Source organism: Corapipo altera, unplaced genomic scaffold, assembly GCF_003945725.1.
Source record: "Corapipo altera isolate COAL_440 unplaced genomic scaffold, ASM394572v1 22, whole genome shotgun sequence".
NCBI lineage: Eukaryota > Metazoa > Chordata > Aves > Passeriformes > Pipridae > Corapipo > Corapipo altera.
Window position 1 is genome coordinate 9,978,903 of NW_020884886.1, and position 18,494 is coordinate 9,997,396.

General features: G+C 36.2%; 1 protein-coding gene across 3 annotated transcripts in view; it reads left to right on the forward strand.

The window, feature by feature from the left end:
• Positions 1 to 12,573, forward strand: part of RBPJ (recombination signal binding protein for immunoglobulin kappa J region) — a 149,993-nt gene extending 137,420 nt beyond the window's left edge. For all 3 annotated transcript variants that reach the window (XM_027643025.1, XM_027643026.1, XM_027643027.1), the window contains 7 exons: positions 787 to 961; positions 2,427 to 2,564; positions 2,755 to 2,867; positions 4,988 to 5,128; positions 9,264 to 9,419; positions 10,332 to 10,435; positions 11,226 to 12,573. In XM_027643025.1, the coding sequence (XP_027498826.1) occupies positions 787 to 961; positions 2,427 to 2,564; positions 2,755 to 2,867; positions 4,988 to 5,128; positions 9,264 to 9,419; positions 10,332 to 10,435; positions 11,226 to 11,541 (1,143 nt within the window). In that variant the 3' untranslated portion in view covers positions 11,542 to 12,573. The remainder of the gene's footprint in view (positions 1 to 786; positions 962 to 2,426; positions 2,565 to 2,754; positions 2,868 to 4,987; positions 5,129 to 9,263; positions 9,420 to 10,331; positions 10,436 to 11,225) is intronic.
• The last annotated feature ends 5,921 nt before the right edge of the window (positions 12,574 to 18,494 follow it).

The window sequence follows — 18,494 nt, forward strand, 5'->3', positions numbered from 1 at the left end:
GTGTCCCTTTCCTTGGCTTGCATGAATGGAAGTGTCTGAACATCTGCTAGAAGTGGTCTTTAAGTCCCTTTGCATAAAAATACTATTAAAATGCCGTCTTAAAAATTTGGTAGATCGTTTTTTACAGTGGTGTAAATTGCTTACAAGATTTTTTTTTTAAAGGTATTTGTGATGAATTTAACAGTTGGAAACTAGCAGCACAAGTGTTCATTTTAGCTGGTTGTTTTATTAAGCTGTACTTTATAGCCACCTAGTATTTCCAGCACTGTCTACCAGAAATGCTTCATATATTGCTGAATAGGAAAGAATAATAAAAGTTCTTTTTGATATGCTTCTGTTGTCACCTAGCATAAACACTTAGCCAAAAGTAACTTTCTCATGTTTCAAAACTCAGTCTTTCCCATCCTTTCAATAAAAGTTTGTCTCAACACATTTTCTGCACAGGTAGCCTCTTGTGCATGCCCAGTGTAGTGTCTGTATGACTATACTCAAATGTAATTTTTAGCAGTGCTCTTAACCCCTCAGAGATGGCTTTGACACAGTTATGGTCTCCAATCATGTTTTCCAGTCCTGGAAAACTGTAAAGTAATGAGGTTGGGTGCTAAACTTCACAAAGTTAAACAGTAGTCATAAAAGAAATCCATAGAGAAGAGATGGAAAAAGCAGTTTCTGATCTGTTTTAGAAATTATTGCATCATATTTCCTCTTTGTTCATAATTAAATATACATAGTTTCTGGAACTGGGTTGACTTGAAAGAAGAAACAACAGTGTGTTTTCACCTACAGAATTATTGCACTGCCAAAACATTATACATATCAGACTCAGACAAGAGAAAGCACTTCATGTTATCAGTAAAAATGTTCTATGGCAATAGTGATGACATCGGTGTGTTCCTCAGTAAACGGATCAAAGTCATCTCCAAACCATCTAAAAAGAAACAGTCACTCAAAAATGCAGACTGTAAGTATTTTACAGGTTTTTTCTATATGTAGCAATTAATTTTGACTCCTACTAAATTTTTATGTGTTCTGATGTCTGATTACAAAGTAAATACAAGGAAATTTTCAACTTCCTTTTTTTTTGTTGCATTTCAGAACTGTACACATCAGCGTATTTTAATATATTCCAATATAGATAGGTTACACTGTTGAGTTTTATGCAGTCACAACTAATTATTTAGTAAATACAGAAGGTCCACCAAAAAGGCTGTATTCTGAGAAATGAATCCTTGTAGACAAGTGTATAAAGACTGTTCAGCTTTCCAAGCTTTTGGATCTGTTAAGCTGCTGTGATCTGGTGCTTAGGATATTTTGATCAATATCAAAGAGATAGTGATAAATGAGTAACGTCAGGTTACCCAAACTGCACTTCGTCACATCACAGCCACCTTCTTACTCCTTCATGCCATTTTCATGTTTTTATTTTTGTTTTGCATCGTTCCTTTTAAGTAGTTGGTTAAGAAATCTGTATGGTGATGTTTCACCCAGATATTTGCTTACTGTGTTTTTCAACTAACAGTATCTCTGGTGCTAATGTATGATTTGGAACATTTTTGCTTCTCCTCCAACATTTTTTGCCTGCATACTACTGGAGCACCTCAAGAGATACCCTTTTTTTTTGTTTGTTTGTTTGTTTTTCTCTTTCTCTTCACTAGTGCTTTAAAAGGCTCTTCCATCTGTGTTGGGCTGGAACCCATTCACCTATGGAATGTGGATCTCGGGGCCGCTAGCTTGGCACATGACTAAAGGCAATCTGTTGCTGTGCAGTTCACACCCGTGGGCTCAGAGTATGCACTGTTGAATTTGTATTTAGACAGATAGTTTTGATGGACAGTGAATATGAACCAAGTAGAACAACAAGCCCAGTTTGATGGCAAAATGTTAGTTGCTGATTTTTTTTTTTAGGGGAGCAAACTTTGCGTTTCCCTCTCTTGAATGATCAGTAAGTTCAGATCCAAGAACATTTCAAGTTGCATGGTTATAATTTGACATAGTTACATCCGTCTTTCTTTCAATTACTTGTGATTTGTAAGAATAATTTTTCTTTATACTTCAAATATACTTCAAATGATTGCTGAAAGTTGTCTAAGTACTTCACAAGGGCAGTCTAAAGCTTCTGCTCAAATAATCAGTTGTTGGAGAAGGAGTCTTCAACTGGCAAGCACTGGCCCATTTGGCTAAGTGGCAAAATCCTATGAGCTAGCATGCCTTTGGAGAACAGACACTATGTTTGTTATCCCACTTGTATTTTGAGTATTTTTGGTCTGTCACAAATATAAATATTTCCTAAATTACCAATATTTGAAAATTATTTCTTGATTTCACGTATGCTTCAGTTTATTTTACAGTATTTGTGACTTTCTGTTACTTTTCTATGTAATAATGAAGTAATTTTATAATCTCAAGTCTGTATATGTTCTTTGCAGTATGTATTGCATCAGGGACAAAAGTGGCACTATTTAATAGACTTCGATCCCAAACAGTTAGCACCAGATATTTGCACGTAGAAGGTGGTAATTTCCATGCCAGTTCACAACAGTGGGGAGCATTTTACATTCACCTCTGTAAGTAAAAACAAAGCAATATATCTTTTCACTTCCCTCCCTCCATCCTCACAAAAAACCATCCTGCATATTAATTGCCCATATGCAGATTTGTTTTGTTACTGAATATATATATATTCGATGTAATAGTGTGATGTTAATTGTTGTTCTTATCAAAACAAATAATTCTGAAAATTCCTGTTTCATGCAGTGGATGATGATGAATCAGAAGGAGAAGAATTCACAGTGAGAGATGGCTACATTCATTATGGCCAGACTGTCAAACTTGTGTGCTCAGTTACTGGCATGGCACTCCCAAGACTGGTACAGTTTAATTTCTCCAATGCTGTAATTATTTTATAGATGACTACTTAATGTAATTCCATAGTTGGGTTCACATTGTTTACAATTTTTGGCTTTTTATGTTTCCCTTTGTTAATACATGTTTTATATGGAAAATGGCATTCACTTTAATGAAAGCATATTTTTATATCTGCAGATTAATTCTGTAAACAAAGATCAACTTGTAAAATAAGCATAGGATATTTTTCAGAATTCAAACCTGCCAAAGTAGGTTAATCTGTCTGTTTTAAAAACAGTATATCCCCTGTACCGAAGTACTTTAAATATTGTTATTGAATGGATGAGTAAAATATTTGCAGCCAGTAGGACTATTCCATATGTTGAGTTCAGCACAGCTTCAAAAATGCTCACTGATTTGAATCTGAAAGGGATTCTGTGTACTCAGACCAATATCAGCTTCCAGAAACATTTTTTTTTAAATTTATTAATACTATCTGTTTTAATATGAAACATGGGAAGTACCTTTGGTATGACCAGCTAAGGTTTGTGAACCAAAAAAAAAAAATTACTTCTGGATACACAGTAGAGGTTTTTATAAATAAAGTTAAGTGTAATTACACATTTTTTTTTCTCCTTTTCTATGTGGTTAGTGCCAGCCTAAGTGGAATTTTATGTGACTGATAATAAATAATGCTTCTTATGAGATCTTCTGTGAAATTGTGGTTTGTCAGCCCATTATGAATTACGTACAAGGCTTTCTCAAATCCATTTTTAGCTAGAAACAATATGTAGAATCCGCCAATGTAAAACCAGCCTTCCCTACATTTTACTAGGACTGTAACGAGAAATTCTCTCTCAATATCAAACTTAGATAAAACAGAAGATAATAGCCTGCTCAATGTAAATGAGACAAAATGATAATTTCAATACTTTTTCTTTTTTTCCTAAGTCGCATTGTTTGACAGTGAAGTCCAGACCTGGTTACTACTGAAATGGTGCAAGCAAATGAAATTCATTAACATAATGTCACTTTATTTGTGGGCTTCCTGTTAATATTTTCTTATTGCTTAAAGGAGATGCCATTATTTATTATTCCAGAAACCTTATTTGCAGGTAGAAATAGATTGAAACAAATTAGGCTAAAGGTTCCTGTTTGTTTGCCATTGGGAACATTTGTCATATGCCTTACAGGACTGATTGGAGGTGATGTGATTAAAAGGTAAATTGCAGATGTTTTATAGGCTAATGCAAAGAACTTTGAAGGAAAAAGTTAACCTTGAAACATAATTATTATTATCATCATCATCGATATAATAACTTTTACTGTCATTAGAAATCCTAGAGGACATAGTTGGCTTTCTGATTGTCAGCTTAAAAATCTGCCAGCACATAGCTGCTACTGCTACTGATATTGCATAAAATTAAGTATTAAACTTTTTTCTGGAAGTTGATTAAAATTACGAGCTACAGATTTTCCCTGACTGTAAGGGAGTAACTTTTTTAATTTTTAAAAATAAATTGGTAAAACAGATCTGAATTAAGTCAGCAGATTTTGTTTTTCACTGTACTACCAGATGTTAGGAACAATTATTCCTTGCAGTTGTCTTTAAGTAATATTTTATGACCAACTACTGTTAAGATACACTATAATTGTTGTGTTTCCAAAACTCTAAAGGTATTGAGATGTGCTTAAGTTAATCCTTATTTTTAACTATTCCACTTTGGCCACTGGTTTGCCACAGAATGTTGATGATCCTGTCAGTGTTGGAAGCTTCTGTAGAACTGTATTAATTATTAAAAATTGTAATTAATAATAAAAATAGTAAGATAATTAATAGTTGCTTTTCTGCACTGGCAAATGGAACAAAATTAGATTTTGCTGAAGCTTCAACTTTTTTCCCCACTCCTATAACAAAGATAAAATATATATGCATGCAGCACATTGAAGTAGTACTGAGTGTTACTTCAATGTTGTGTTCTTGTTTGAAAAGCGTTGAGAATTATGAATCTAATATTGGTATTAAAACAGGAGGCATGTAAATGTAAAAAAAAATTACCTTTCACTTCCTTTATTGTCAGTACATATGTAATAAAATACAAAAATTGTCCTAAATATATATATGTACTATTTTCATTCACAGATAATTCGAAAAGTAGATAAACAAACGGCGTTATTGGATGCAGATGATCCAGTATCACAGCTCCATAAATGTGCATTTTACCTTAAAGACACTGAGAGAATGTATTTGTGCCTTTCCCAGGAGAGAATAATTCAATTTCAAGTAAGTTATTTAAAACTCTTTCAATAGATGAGAAGCGTGGTTGCAAAGTTTTCCCAGATATTCCCAAAATATGTATGAATACTATTTTTCCAGTAGGTTTTAAATGCAAGTCTGATACTTTGTATTGAAAAGAGAGGATGGAAAGCTACAAACTTCATCTGTCCCTTTCCAAATCTGTCTTTCTTTCCTCAAAACCTTCTTCCTTGTCTGTCTAGACAATGAATTCTAGTTTCTCCAATAGAAAAAAATGGAAACACAGTAGGAACTTGTGCATGCAATCATGATATTGTGGTTTAACATGCTGACATATGCCAGTGGAGTTGCACCACTTACTTGTGTGTCCATTTCTAGTTTACAGCAAATAGGAAATGATACAGTCAACGACAGTCTTGTTTCATGGTGAACTCAGCAGTTGCCATGTCTTGCTCTTGGATGACAGTGTAAACATAGACAGCTGTGGCAGTTGACCACAGTAACTTATAAAGCCACAGAAACTTGGTTTGTCTGTAAAGAATATAACTGTCTCAGAAGTATTCTTTTTTTCTCCAGCAGATGGGGAAAAATACTGGGTTTTAGTCTCATGGGTATGTTAGCATGCTTTTAGTGGACTTTCAGCATGGTAATTCCTGCCAGACTAACAAGACTGTGTCCAAATTCAGGACTAACTATTGCAATTTTCTTTAAATATGTCAGGGCAGCTCAAATAGCAAAGGGTGTTGAGAGATAATGCTGTGCTTCAGGAAGATGGGAAAGACTCAAGACTTCCTCAGAACAGCTGTAGCTTCTTGGGTAAGAAAAGTAGAGGTAGGAAAGTGGAAGGCTTGGTAAAGGTTCACTTGACTTCTATCCTGAGTTGGGACAATGGAACTAGAATATGAAAAGCTTTGTTCTTATTTCAGTAGACATATTCATGTCCTGTGGTTCAGAAGGTGGTTTGATCTATTGTTTCTACCCACAGCACACGCCAGAGATATATCTATTAATATGCTATATGATAGTATATAGTATGGTATAGGAGAATGGACCATTATCAAGAAGAAGACTGTGAAATGGCAATTACAGTAACTCAGGAGATCAGCCTTACTATTTAATCTTTCTCAGAGTACTTTATGGGAAGTGCTGAATGAAGAAGCAACTCCTGCTTCTCTGATAGCTGCCTTAGTTTAGCATCCTGGAATTGCCTGTGGGACTATCAGTACATCCTACCACTCTTCAGTTTCTGCAGCACTCATGGAACCCAGTCTGATAAGAGCTCTGAAGTTTCCACATGGGTAGGAGTTAGATAAAAGGACAACCCCCTATTCTGAATTCTTTTAGTGGAGTTGGTACCTGCTGCTTCTACTTGCTGGCTAAAATCTTTTATCTTGCACACTGGACTGTTATCATGCTTTGTTAAGTGAAATAACTGTGAACAATAAACTCTTTCTATCAATGTCAGGAGAGAAATCCTATTTTATCTGGTTTTTATTTGGATTAGAAGACAAAGACCAGGGAAACAGCACATTTAGTATCTTCCACCTGCCTGCTCTTAAGCATTTGCTTTTGAATACTGTTGCTGTAGTAGGAATCTAGGCAAACTATGGTCACTGTAAAAAAAAACCAAAAAACCTCGAAAAACAAAACAGAACAAAAACCTACAAAACCCCTGAACTTTTCTTTAGGGCAACAAATCTCCCTTGGGTGCATGGAAATAGCACTATATAGAGACCTTAGAGGCTTAAAGCAGAGAGGCTGTAAAAAGTTAATGAGTGAGCATGAACCTTGAAATTCAGTAGCTGAAGTACCAGCCAGATCTCTCTTTCAAGACACCCATGTGTTCTGGAGCATAGAGAAAGAATATAAATAATGCCTTACAGGATCAGAGCACATTCCGTGTCTCTGTCTAACAGCAACAATAGGAGTTGGTGCTCATGGGAAGCAGTTGGATGTGGTTGCTTTGTGCAGTCCAGTGCAGTTATACTCTACCAGCATCCACGCTGCTTGTACTAAGTGTTGTTAGAGGCTGCCTCCCTGATTCTATCTTTTAGTATCTTTTTGTAGATGTGTACATCAGTTTGATTAATTTTGAATGTGCCGATGTTCTTTTTCTGCAGTGAGCTGTGGCAGAAAGTTCAAGAGGTTTCCTGTCCTTTGTGTAGTAAACTTTTACTGTATTTGTTTTGAATGATGTAACGATTTCTGTGAGTGATTCCTACTTCCAGTGTTGCAGGATTTAGTGGCAACAGTTCTTCATTCACTTTAGCTGTCAACATCTTAGTTTCTTCTCTCCTAGTTGTACGGTCAGTCTTCTCAATTTCTTCTCATAAGGTCAGCACTCCTTAGTGATTTTAGTTGCCCTTTCTGTCCCTTCTCTTTTTTTCTCCATGGCTTTCTTAGACAAGGAGACTGTAACTGCACACAGTATTCCAGAGTTAGGTGAACAAAACATCTACTCTGGCAAAATAACACCTGATAGCTTGTTCTCAGTATTTTTTTCTGATGGTGTGCAACATTGTGTTGTCACTCGCTGCTGCCACTGCAGGTTGAGGTCGCCTTTTCAGAAAACTGTCAGTGGCAACATTAGGAGTTGTAACTTCTGTCTCCATGTGGAGCCAGACCATGATGTTAAGGCATTTCAATCTTCTGAGCCATCTATTGAGAAACTTCAGTTATGAAAGGAAAGAAAGGGAAGGAAGTGTCCCTGGAGGTAAACTGCTGTATTTGGAAGTGGTAAGGAGGAATGTTTCTCTAGAATAGGACTCAAAATCTTTCAAGGAGTTCTGTGACAGAAGAAGTAATTAATGTGTTCCTGAAATGATTCTTGATGTAGCAGGACTTTGAGAACAAATTCTGTGGCATTTGCCTTCCATTTTGTGGGTTTAGGAGATCTGAAAAAAGTCACTCAAGGGTCTTTTACAGGTTCATTCATTTTTTTATATCCATAGTTTTATTTGTCATGGCTCAAAGTGCATCAGTCTGTGCCAAGAGGAATTGCGATCAGCCTGTAGGAAAAATGTCATGCTTCAAAATAGTACACAACAGTTCCTATACAACATATACAACAGCTCCTCTTTTGAAGTTGGACTAGTAATTTAGAAGCTCCATATGTTTCTAATGGAAGTATCATTTCGGTCTTGAGCTTGGAAAGATCTGTAGTTATTATCCGTGTTGCACACTTCCCTTGCAAGCTGTTTTCAGTGCTTTTTTACATGATCATACCAGAGTGAAGACTCCACGTGAAAATTAGGCTTAGATTTTAACATCTGAACTGGTCAATTCACAGTAATTGAAGTTTATCTGACATTTTTAAGAGTGAAGGTTACAGTTACGTACCTCGACATTCTTAAAGTGCAATGGAGGAAAACAGAATTTAGGTATTAGAATTTTTGAGTCCCACTTTTTTTCTGTGCCAATGTTTAACCTATACACAATTTCCTTATTGATTGCTAGGTGTTGTTGCTATTGTTCAGAGAGGCTTCTGTTGCCATAAGAAAAAGGTTCAGTGTATTTTCTATCTATGTAGATAAATATGTATGTGTGTACTAATTTAGTAATATTTAGAGGGAGACAGTAGATGATCTTTAAGGGGTCTTCCAACCCAAGCCATTTTATGATTCTTTTGTTCTAATTTGCAAGGTTGTTGTTTCAGCTTCTCTCCTATGTCTTTGAACAAACACTGAAATATAAGCTTGTGTTTTCATCATTTTGTGGATGGTGAAGAACTCTAAAAAAAAAAAAAAAAGAATCTTGACCCGGTGTAAATCATAACTAATGAAAAGTATTCCACTTCAGTCTGTAGCTGTTTTAGTCACTTTGCATTAATAGAATCAATTTTAAAGCAGCTACTTCTCATTACCGTAGTTCTTTGGATAATGGCTATTGAATAACATTAAAACCTAAAAAGTTGAACTAAAATAAAACTCAAACATAAGATGAGGTGACAGTGTCATAGTTATGGTGTTCTCACAAATATTAGTTTTCTGTTAGTTTTTCTGAAATGTATGTAACTGTTTCTCTCAGTCACTTTGTTAGAGGAAAACATAAGGAAACATATTTTTGCAATAATAGGCATTATTACTGACTGAGTTGTTTTTTGGGTCTGTGATTTGATAGATGTGTCTACAGATCAGATCTAAAACTTTTCTTTCTTTCTAAGGCCACTCCATGCCCAAAAGAACCAAATAAAGAAATGATTAATGATGGAGCTTCTTGGACAATCATTAGCACAGACAAAGCCGAATATACGTTTTATGAGGGGATGGGACCGGTCCATGCTCCAGTGACGCCTGTGCCTGTTGTAGAAAGTCTTCAAGTAAGTTTGTTGTTGGTTTTAATAAGCTCTTTTATGTTAGATTGTTTTTGTCATACTGTTTTAACCATCATGGTACCTTTTTGGAATACTGTAGAAAAACAGTCTTAATAACTTTATAAGTAGTAAAATTACTTTATGTTGTAATAATTTTTCTTACCTGCATTTCAGAATACATGAGCCTATCCATCACAGGAATAATATTAATATTGCTCTATACAATAAGACTTTTATTTCTTAAAATACTGTGGTAGTGATATCCTTAGGACTTCTACTTCTGTTTTGATTATTTAGAAATTGTTTTTGACTCTTAGACAATTACAAATCAAGGAGAGCTTATTAAAAATCAATCAGCATTCATCCAAGAAAAACTTGAAGCTCTCCTAACACGTTCTCTGGAAGATTTTGTTCTCTGTTTTCAAAGCATTGTTGACATCTATTTCTTAAGTGGCCACTATCAAAATTTGAAAATTCCCTCATGTTATCAAGTTAATTGGCAGTACCTTTTGGATGTGTTACTTCTTTATAGTTCAGTTGTGTAGATTGTGTGTGTTTCGGTTTTGTCCAGCTGAATAGAAACAGGACTGATTACAGTTCTTGTTTGCATATGAAGATTTTGGGATTTCTTTGTTTTGTTTGGGGGTTTTTGTTTGTTTGTTTTGTTGGGGGGGGTTGTTTGTTTGTTTTGTTGGGGGGGTTGTTTGTTTGTTTTGTTTGGGGGGTTTTGTTAGTTTGTTTTGTTTGGGGGTTTTTGTTAGTTTTTTGGTGGGTAGTTCGTTGTTTTGGGTTTTTTTGTTTTGTTTTGGTGGGTTGTGGAGTTTTTTGTGTGTTTTGGTTTTTTCCTAATGGAGGAGTGTTTATTTTTATTAATACATATTTTGGGGGGGGGTGTTTCTTCTTTTTTTTTTTTTCCAGTTGAATGGTGGTGGGGATGTAGCAATGTTGGAACTTACAGGACAGAACTTCACTCCAAATTTACGTGTCTGGTTTGGGGATGTGGAAGCTGAAACCATGTACAGGTACAGTATTTTCTCTTACTTTCATTGTGATTACATTCTCCTGGGTGCTGTGAAGAGTGTATACTCATGTGTACACACTTAAGTGTATACTTTTCCATCCTGCAGAAAGAGATCTGGTTGCCAGCAGGCTCAGTATGAGTTAGCAGTGTGCCTCAGCAGAGGGGAGGGAGGGCAAACCACATCTAACTGGTCAAAAGAGGTGATTGTCCTGCTGTTGTGATTGTCAGCATTGGTGCAACCTCACCATGAGCACTGTGTGCAGTTCTGGGCCTGACGGTTTAAGGATGTCCAGGTACTGGAATGTTTCCAGAGAAGAGCAGCAAAGTTGGTGAGGGGATAGAAGGCATGTCCTACGTGTTATGGGTGAGGACTTTGGGCTTGTCCAGTTTGGAGAAAAGGAGGCTGAGGGGGACCCCATTGCTCTCTGCAACTTCCTAAAGAGGGAAAGGAGAGAGGGAGGTGCTGTGCTCTGTTTCCTGCTGTCACGTGCCAGGATGCGTGGGAATGGTTCAAAGCTGCACCAGGGAAGACTTAGATGGGACATGAAGCAACATTTCTTTACCAAAGAGGGCGATCAGACTGGAAACAGGCTTCCCAGAGAGGTAGTCGATGCCCCAGGCCTGTCAGTATTTAGGCAGATTAAGGTTATTGGACCTTAATAATATGCTTTAATTTTTTGGTCAGCCCTGCAGTGGTCAGAGTGTGGACTAGATGATTGTTGAGCTACTCTGTTCTGTTCTGTTCTTTAAACTTAAGTATATTGTGCTCATTGGACTCTCCCGTTTTCCAGATGCGCGGAGAGCATGCTGTGTGTTGTTCCAGACATTTCTGCATTTCGAGAGGGTTGGAGATGGGTCCGACAGCCAGTCCAGGTTCCAGTAACTTTGGTCCGTAACGATGGCATAATTTACTCCACCAGCCTTACCTTTACATACACACCGGAACCAGGGCCACGGCCACACTGCAGTGCTGCTGGAGCAATCCTCCGAGCCAACTCGAGCCTCATGGCTTCCAGTGAAACAAACACAAACAGCGAGGGAAGTTACACAAGTGTCAGCACAAACCCAACCAACGTCACATCATCTACAGCAACTGTAGTTTCCTAACTACTGTTGTTTGTCTGGACTTTAACTGACTGTCATGTGCTACGTTCAAGAGAACTGAACAATTTTTGTGGTTTCATGGGAAAACACCTTTCCGTTTTAGGTGATATGAGTTGAACCTTGTTACCTGCAAGTGAGATCTTAAAAACAGAAGCCACGATAAAAAAAAAAAACAACAAAACAAACCAACAGCCGAAACATAAGAACTTTATTGAAAATCTATTTTTCAGCTGGTTTTTTTAGTGGGCAAGAAACAAAAATGTGGCTGGGATACATGTTGAGCAAACTAGAAAACATGAACACAACATAGTTTTTATGGACCAAGGAACTTGTATAAGCTTTAGTATAAAAGGTACATTTTCACCATACCTTTTTTGTATCACAACATATAGTACACTTTTGTTACCAAATAGTTTATATTTTTTTTTCTCTGAGCTTTTGCTCTGAAGTATATTCAGGTTCCAAAGCCTGACCATGCTTGTATAATCTAATTACCATACTCTTCCAGTTTTAAAAAAAAATATATATTTTTGGTCTGTGGCTGGAACTGTTCCTTTTTTTAAACTGAAGTCTTGTGACTTTTTATGGACTGAAATTGTTTTTATTTCAGCAAGTAGAACCTTGTAAAGGCCAGCATATTTTTTTTAAGATTATATGAAGTCTGTGCAAAAGCTTTAAAAAATGCCTCTGCCTTGCCTGCAATACATGCAATGTATGTTAACTTTAGTGCTCTGTTTTCAGTCATTGTTAATAGTTATTTCTGTTTTTCTTTTTTTAAATACGTATTTATAGTGATAATTCATGAGGTTCTAACATTACATGAGTTTTTTTCCTAAAGTGGCATCTCAAGCAGTCATATTAATGATTGTTCATGTCACAGGCATATGTTGGTGTTTTTGAAGGGTTGTTACTGGGTTACTCCCCCTCTTCCTTGCTCAGTCATATTACATCTGAAAATGTTTCAGGATCTGTTCAGGTTTTTCTAATCTTGTATATAATTTGTATTAAATGTAAGTTAAATGTTTTATTTCAAAAGTGGAATGTTCCCAATAACTTCATTTGGCAGCATGTCTTCTGTCTTGTTGGCATGTAACTAAAGTACCACGAGAAGTATGTGCTACAAATGGGATTGGTAGGTGATGCCCTCCATCACTTGAGAATCACAACAAGCATGTTTTTCTTCATACTGTTCAGTAAATTAGACCAGACTTTCATGTAACACTTGTATTGAGAACGTGCTTTCATTGTGAAGTGATCATACCATAATAACTAGAAGTAAATTTTATTACTTAGAAATGGGCAAATAGAAAATCATAAAAGCGCTATGAAGATGTCAGCTCCTCCCATCTTTGTTTCCTGTGGGTTTCCCTTTCCCTGCCAACAGCTTGTGCAACATTCAAGTCTTCTCTCCATCATAAATTCAAGGCTCATTTGCACTTTGACTTTGTTGGTTGTTGCATTTTTTTTTCTTTTTGACTTTGCCATGTTTTGTCCCTCTTTGTAGACCTACCTACTTCATTTGTATTTGAAAGTATACCCCAGTAGTTCATTTGTAGTCACAGAGCTAGGCATAGACTTGTAGGACAAGTTCTGATAGTGTGATCTCTTTAAAAGCCAAAATACAAATTTCATTACATGTTCAACCTTTTCTGTACTCTGAAGCAAGTCACCACTGCTGTGTAAATGTGAACCTGTGGCTTCCCACAGCAGTGCATTGCTTACCAGCTTACCTGTTGACCATTTTCATAGGGTTTTTATTTCTGACCACTTACTCCAGTTTCAACACCCACCACCGTTTAAGGCATCGACTCTGCACCATATTTGCATACTCTGACGCTCCATTCTACTTGCTTGCTTTAGTGCTCTGTTGTGTATGAGAAGGATGTGTTCAAAGGAAGAGATCAGTTATAAAGCATATTTAGCAAATAGTAAAATCAGTGCCACTGTCCTCCTAAAATGTGCTTGTAATCTACCACAGGCCTTCATGTTTGCTGTTCTATATTACAAACCTGTTCCCATGACAGTCGTGATGCTGGTTCCGAGCACTAGTGAATGCTGCCTCACCTCATCTCCGTTCCAGTGACCAAGGGCAGAATTCATTGTGGCCTTATCTCTGTTTTAAACTGTTTACTGGCATTTACTTGCAAATCTGTTTACCTTTGTATGTGCTATAAAATTTTGTTTTATTGTGTTGTGGCAGGAATCATTTCACAGTGTTTTTGTTAGAAGGACATAGGTATCTTACAATATGGCTTAGTTCAAGAGCCACAGATTTTCATCACTAATTAGACTGAGAATTAGACAAGATATATATATATCAGATTTAGAGGGTATTGAAGACACCATGATACACACACAGCAGGCAAACCATAACAAGCCTTTTAACCTTCAAAGACTATTTAAAATATCTTTTCAGAACTTGACACGTGCTTTTATACTCATTATTTTAAATTTTTTACATATAAATGCAATACTTTTTATATTCAGTTTCTTTACGTGCAGTAATTTTGCCCAATAGATATAATATTCCTTGACTTGTAAAGACTTAGCCTAATTTTTGCTGTTCTACACACTACAGCCAAGTGGGTCAAAAAAGAGCCTATTAAGTTCTGCTTACAAGACCATTTTAAACCCCATTTTTCTGTTGGGCTTGTGGCTCTATTGTTGCCAGTAGTTATCCTGTAGTACAGAAATGGTCTTCCAGGTCCTTACTGTTGTTAATACGTCCAGTTGTTCAGATATATTATCTTCCTGAACTTTTTTCTGTGGGGTGATATTGTTACATATATTGGCCTTGTGAGCTGTTAATCAATTTTCATTATATTAACGATATCTCAAGATTTTGATAAAACTACTTATAGAATGTTTCAGTATGAAACTCTTATAACTGTTCAAGTCTAGCTGTTAAGTCTGCTGTTAATTCTGTATACATAGAAATTGAGTCTGCGTTCAGAATGTTGTTATAGTTCCAACTTTAGGGAGACAAAGCAAAGTGAGTGCTCTAATTTAGCTATGCCTTTTCTTATTTTCTGTTGTTTGGAACTGCATTTCAGAATTCAACACTAGCATAGTCTTTAATAATCTGCTGCTGATATTTTCCCTAATTATTTGCCTTGAGGGCATCTCACAACTGTATTAATAATGGTATTCTGTACTTCTTTTCATTGCACAGACTTAAAAGATCAGAATGGTTACCTGAAAAGACATGAACTCAAGACATAAATTGGTAGATTCCCCATATACAAAATATTAATGCCAAGTGAAACAAATTACCTATTGGAAGTAAGCTACCCAGTTGTAGATTAAATGACTCCACAGAGGTGTCCATCTTGAAACTAAGATGCTCTTCAATTATTAACCATATTATTTACTTTCTTTCAAAAGCAGCTGTGTTTATGAGTACTGAACAAATGTGTATACTTTCCTGTGCCAGACTTTTGACTTTGTTTTCAAGCACTGTACTGTGGGATTGAGTGGCAGCTTTGTTAGAAAAAGAAGTATATTAGGGTTTCTACTTAACCCTTTTAGGACTGAACAATTTCTTCCCTTTAGAAGCTGTAAAATAAATGATTAGTTCTAACTTCGTGAACATTCTGTCTGTGTTCAGCACTGCATTTGCCCCATCTGGAGGTGCTATGCTAATGTCGTTTTTTTTTAAATCCTGTAGCATGTGTATACATTCAGTCTTAAAAGGGTTATTTTTACAAACTGTGCACCTGTAAAGTTTCTTAGCAATAAAGGTAGAAAAATGAGCAAGTTTTTACCATAATTTTGTAGAATTAATTGCTCAGTTCCATATTTCATCAAGAAAAACCCTGCAATATGGGCAGTTTTGAGGATTAAATAAAAGTGAAATGTAAACCACGTAAAAGTGTTCTTGTCAAGTGTACTCTGTGTGTGCATGTGCATATGCTATCGGATTTTTTTCCTACAAGGCTAAAGATAAAATGTCATGTTACTTTTGATGTGACAACCATAATTGAACATCTGTATGATGATACAAAAGTACTTACAATTTGAGCAGGTGTTGAAACTTGCCATGTTTTTGTGGATTTTTTCAATGTTAACCAAGGAGTATGGTTTTGGGTTTTGTTTGCTTGGTTTGATTTTTTTTTTTTCCCCTAAATGAACAGTGAGGTCATCTATGGAAGCAGAACAACAGAAAAGAAGACCAGCCCTGGGAATGAAACGTCATCAGTAGTTGTGAGGCTGTGCGCACTGGACTCCACTTAAACGGGATATGGAATGTCCACCCAAAAATTTAAATCGGTTTCATTATTGCTTGTATTATTGCTGAAGTTAGATAAGAAACTGTTTTTTAATAATGTGTAAAAAAAAAGTTTCACTTTTTTATATAATTTATTAAATAAGAAAAAATGAACTGTGTTTAGTTGTTTAACTTTAGCAACTTTATTATTGCATCTAGTATACCTGACTTCGTTTCATCCTATTCTTAATTGCAGACTGTCTGACATTTCTTTCAGTTGGTTGATAACTAGAGCCAGAAGTTTAGCAAATAAGTTTATTTCTTGTTTTGGCAGAACTGTAGGGCTGTAAGGAACAGCTAGAAATTATGTACTCTCAGTTTGCAAGCACAAGTGACACAGTCACTTGAAAAAAGTTTCTGAGGTCGGAGCCAACATGGCAGAGAGAGAATATAGAATAGTAGAAACCTACCAGTACTGGTTTTGTATTAAATTAATACAAGAACTTCTAGTTTATCCATAAGACTGTGAAGGGTCCAAAAGGGGTTGTTAAAAAGGAGTGGCAAGAGAAAAATAAATCATTTGACTTTAAGGAAGGATTACAGATTTTTTTTTATTTTTTTTTAAACATCTGCAAAGGTGATTGCCAGTGTTACTAAACACTTAAATAGTCAGAAACTCAACAGTTGTGCTTCTGCTGTTTGAAACAGGGACAGTATAGACAGATTACATCTCAAAATTATTTTAAGGACTCTCGCAGTTGTTTTCTGGAATGATAAACTGATTCTTCTGGAATAGAATAGAAATTAGATCTGAGGTTTTGGCAAAGAGAACGGTCATTTGCTGAACTTCAGCATTGGTATCACTGGAATAAACATGGGATGGCACTGGTCTTAGACAAAGAACTACAGATATTAATAAAATCGTTTCATCTAAACCTTGGCAATTAGCTACATAGATAGTCTCAATAATAAATCCTGTTAAGATCCAGAGTAGAAGATTAAAAGGCGAATGGTGGGAAATAACTGGGCTAGAGGAAAGGATTCATTTGGTGTTTACATTTAATACATGCCATTTCAGAACATTCGGAACTACAGAACGGGGTGAAGTTGTTTACCTTTCACAGTGCCCTGTTTAGACTGGAGTTGCTTCTGAGCAGGATAGAAAAAACTGTGTGCTCAATTCATGTCTCTGTAAAGGATATATATTTCTGATATCCAGTAGCACAAGCTTAGTGTAAGGCCAAAAGCATGAGGAGTTTTAGCCTATATTACTTGTTTTAAAATACTTTTGTATTGAATATCAACATTAATTATGTATGCTAAAGAGAAGTTCAGGCAATCTTGATTCTCTGTAGAAGCAAACTTGCTAACTGCTGTCTGAGGAGATCTGATAAAGTCTTTTGAATTTGACATCTTTCAGGTTCTGCATCTCCTTCAAGTATGGAAATGGATGGTTAGAAGTTTGATGTTGTCTTTTCTGTGTGCTATTGCCTTTGTATTCTAGTCTCAGTTCCCTTACTTTCATATGTACTTCTCAAGATCCTAATTAGTTTGCAGTTTTTCTCAGAATGTGTAAATTTTGCTGCATAATTTAGGCAAGGAGTGTTAAGTAAGGTGAATTATAACTTTTGAGACTGCGTGCTGCCGTTGGTGCTGTTGTGCTGTGGAGTGGGGAGAAAGCAATGTTAGTTGATTGTTTTTTAAGCTGCTTGTAGGTACATGGAATGGAAGGTTCTACAGACCTAGCCTTAATGATCTACAGATCTGTCTTTGAGGATGATGCATGTAATTTAGAACAACGTAAAGCTCCCTGTGAATCTGTCTGAATTTAGAAATTCTTTGCTTATTATTTATCTTTTAATTGTATTTCCTGTTGTGTTGCTCCATCATCTATGTTCATTGAAACTGTCAGTCTTTTTTGCTCTATTTGCTGATTTGTTCACTGGGAAATTTATCTGTTTCCACCTCTGTGAATCCCCATGGGTTGTTCACAGGCAAGATGGGGCCCTCCTTCTTCATGCTCTTCCTCCATCTCATCTTGCCACTTTAGCTTCTCCTGAGAGACTTGACTTTGAGGCCTTTGACATACAAATAACCAGTAGCAACTGCATTCATTTGTTCGTTGCTATACCAATACCCTGTGACATTTAAATAAATTGCTATTCATTGGCCATTTTTTACAGAAGGAAGGATTTTGTTACAGAAGCTGCAGCCTTGTGGAGCATATAATCAGAATCCGTCTAAGAGCTCCCTAGTTCTGTTTGAAGAATAACTTCAACACTTGTATAACAGAAGCACAGATCTCTACATACTATGTTTTCTGTCTTGAAATTGTCTGTTTTAATAGTCAACTGGTCACAAAAGTAGAATTAGTTCTTAAATCTCCAAGTGAGTTTAATTCTGATCTGAGACCAGTGCCTTTTTTTTTTTTCCTTGAGACAGTTTGTTCTAGTGTTTCTTCTTGATTTTGATAATTCTAATAAAATTGTATCTGGTTTGTTTAGAGCTAATCCAGCCAAGGTTATCTGTGCTGTTAAATGGGATGTGATCCTCAGATCCTCGTTGGAGTGTTCATTGCACGTGGCAAACGTGACACCAGTGCCTTCAAACTTGATCTCTATCCAAGACAACTTTGCATGATATTTCTGCACATGCAATGTAGTTGCAGAGTTTAGTTTGGTGCTAATTATAAATGCTTCTTTACCGGCATAAGCATGTCTTGTGCAGCACTGCCTAGATATCCATACAT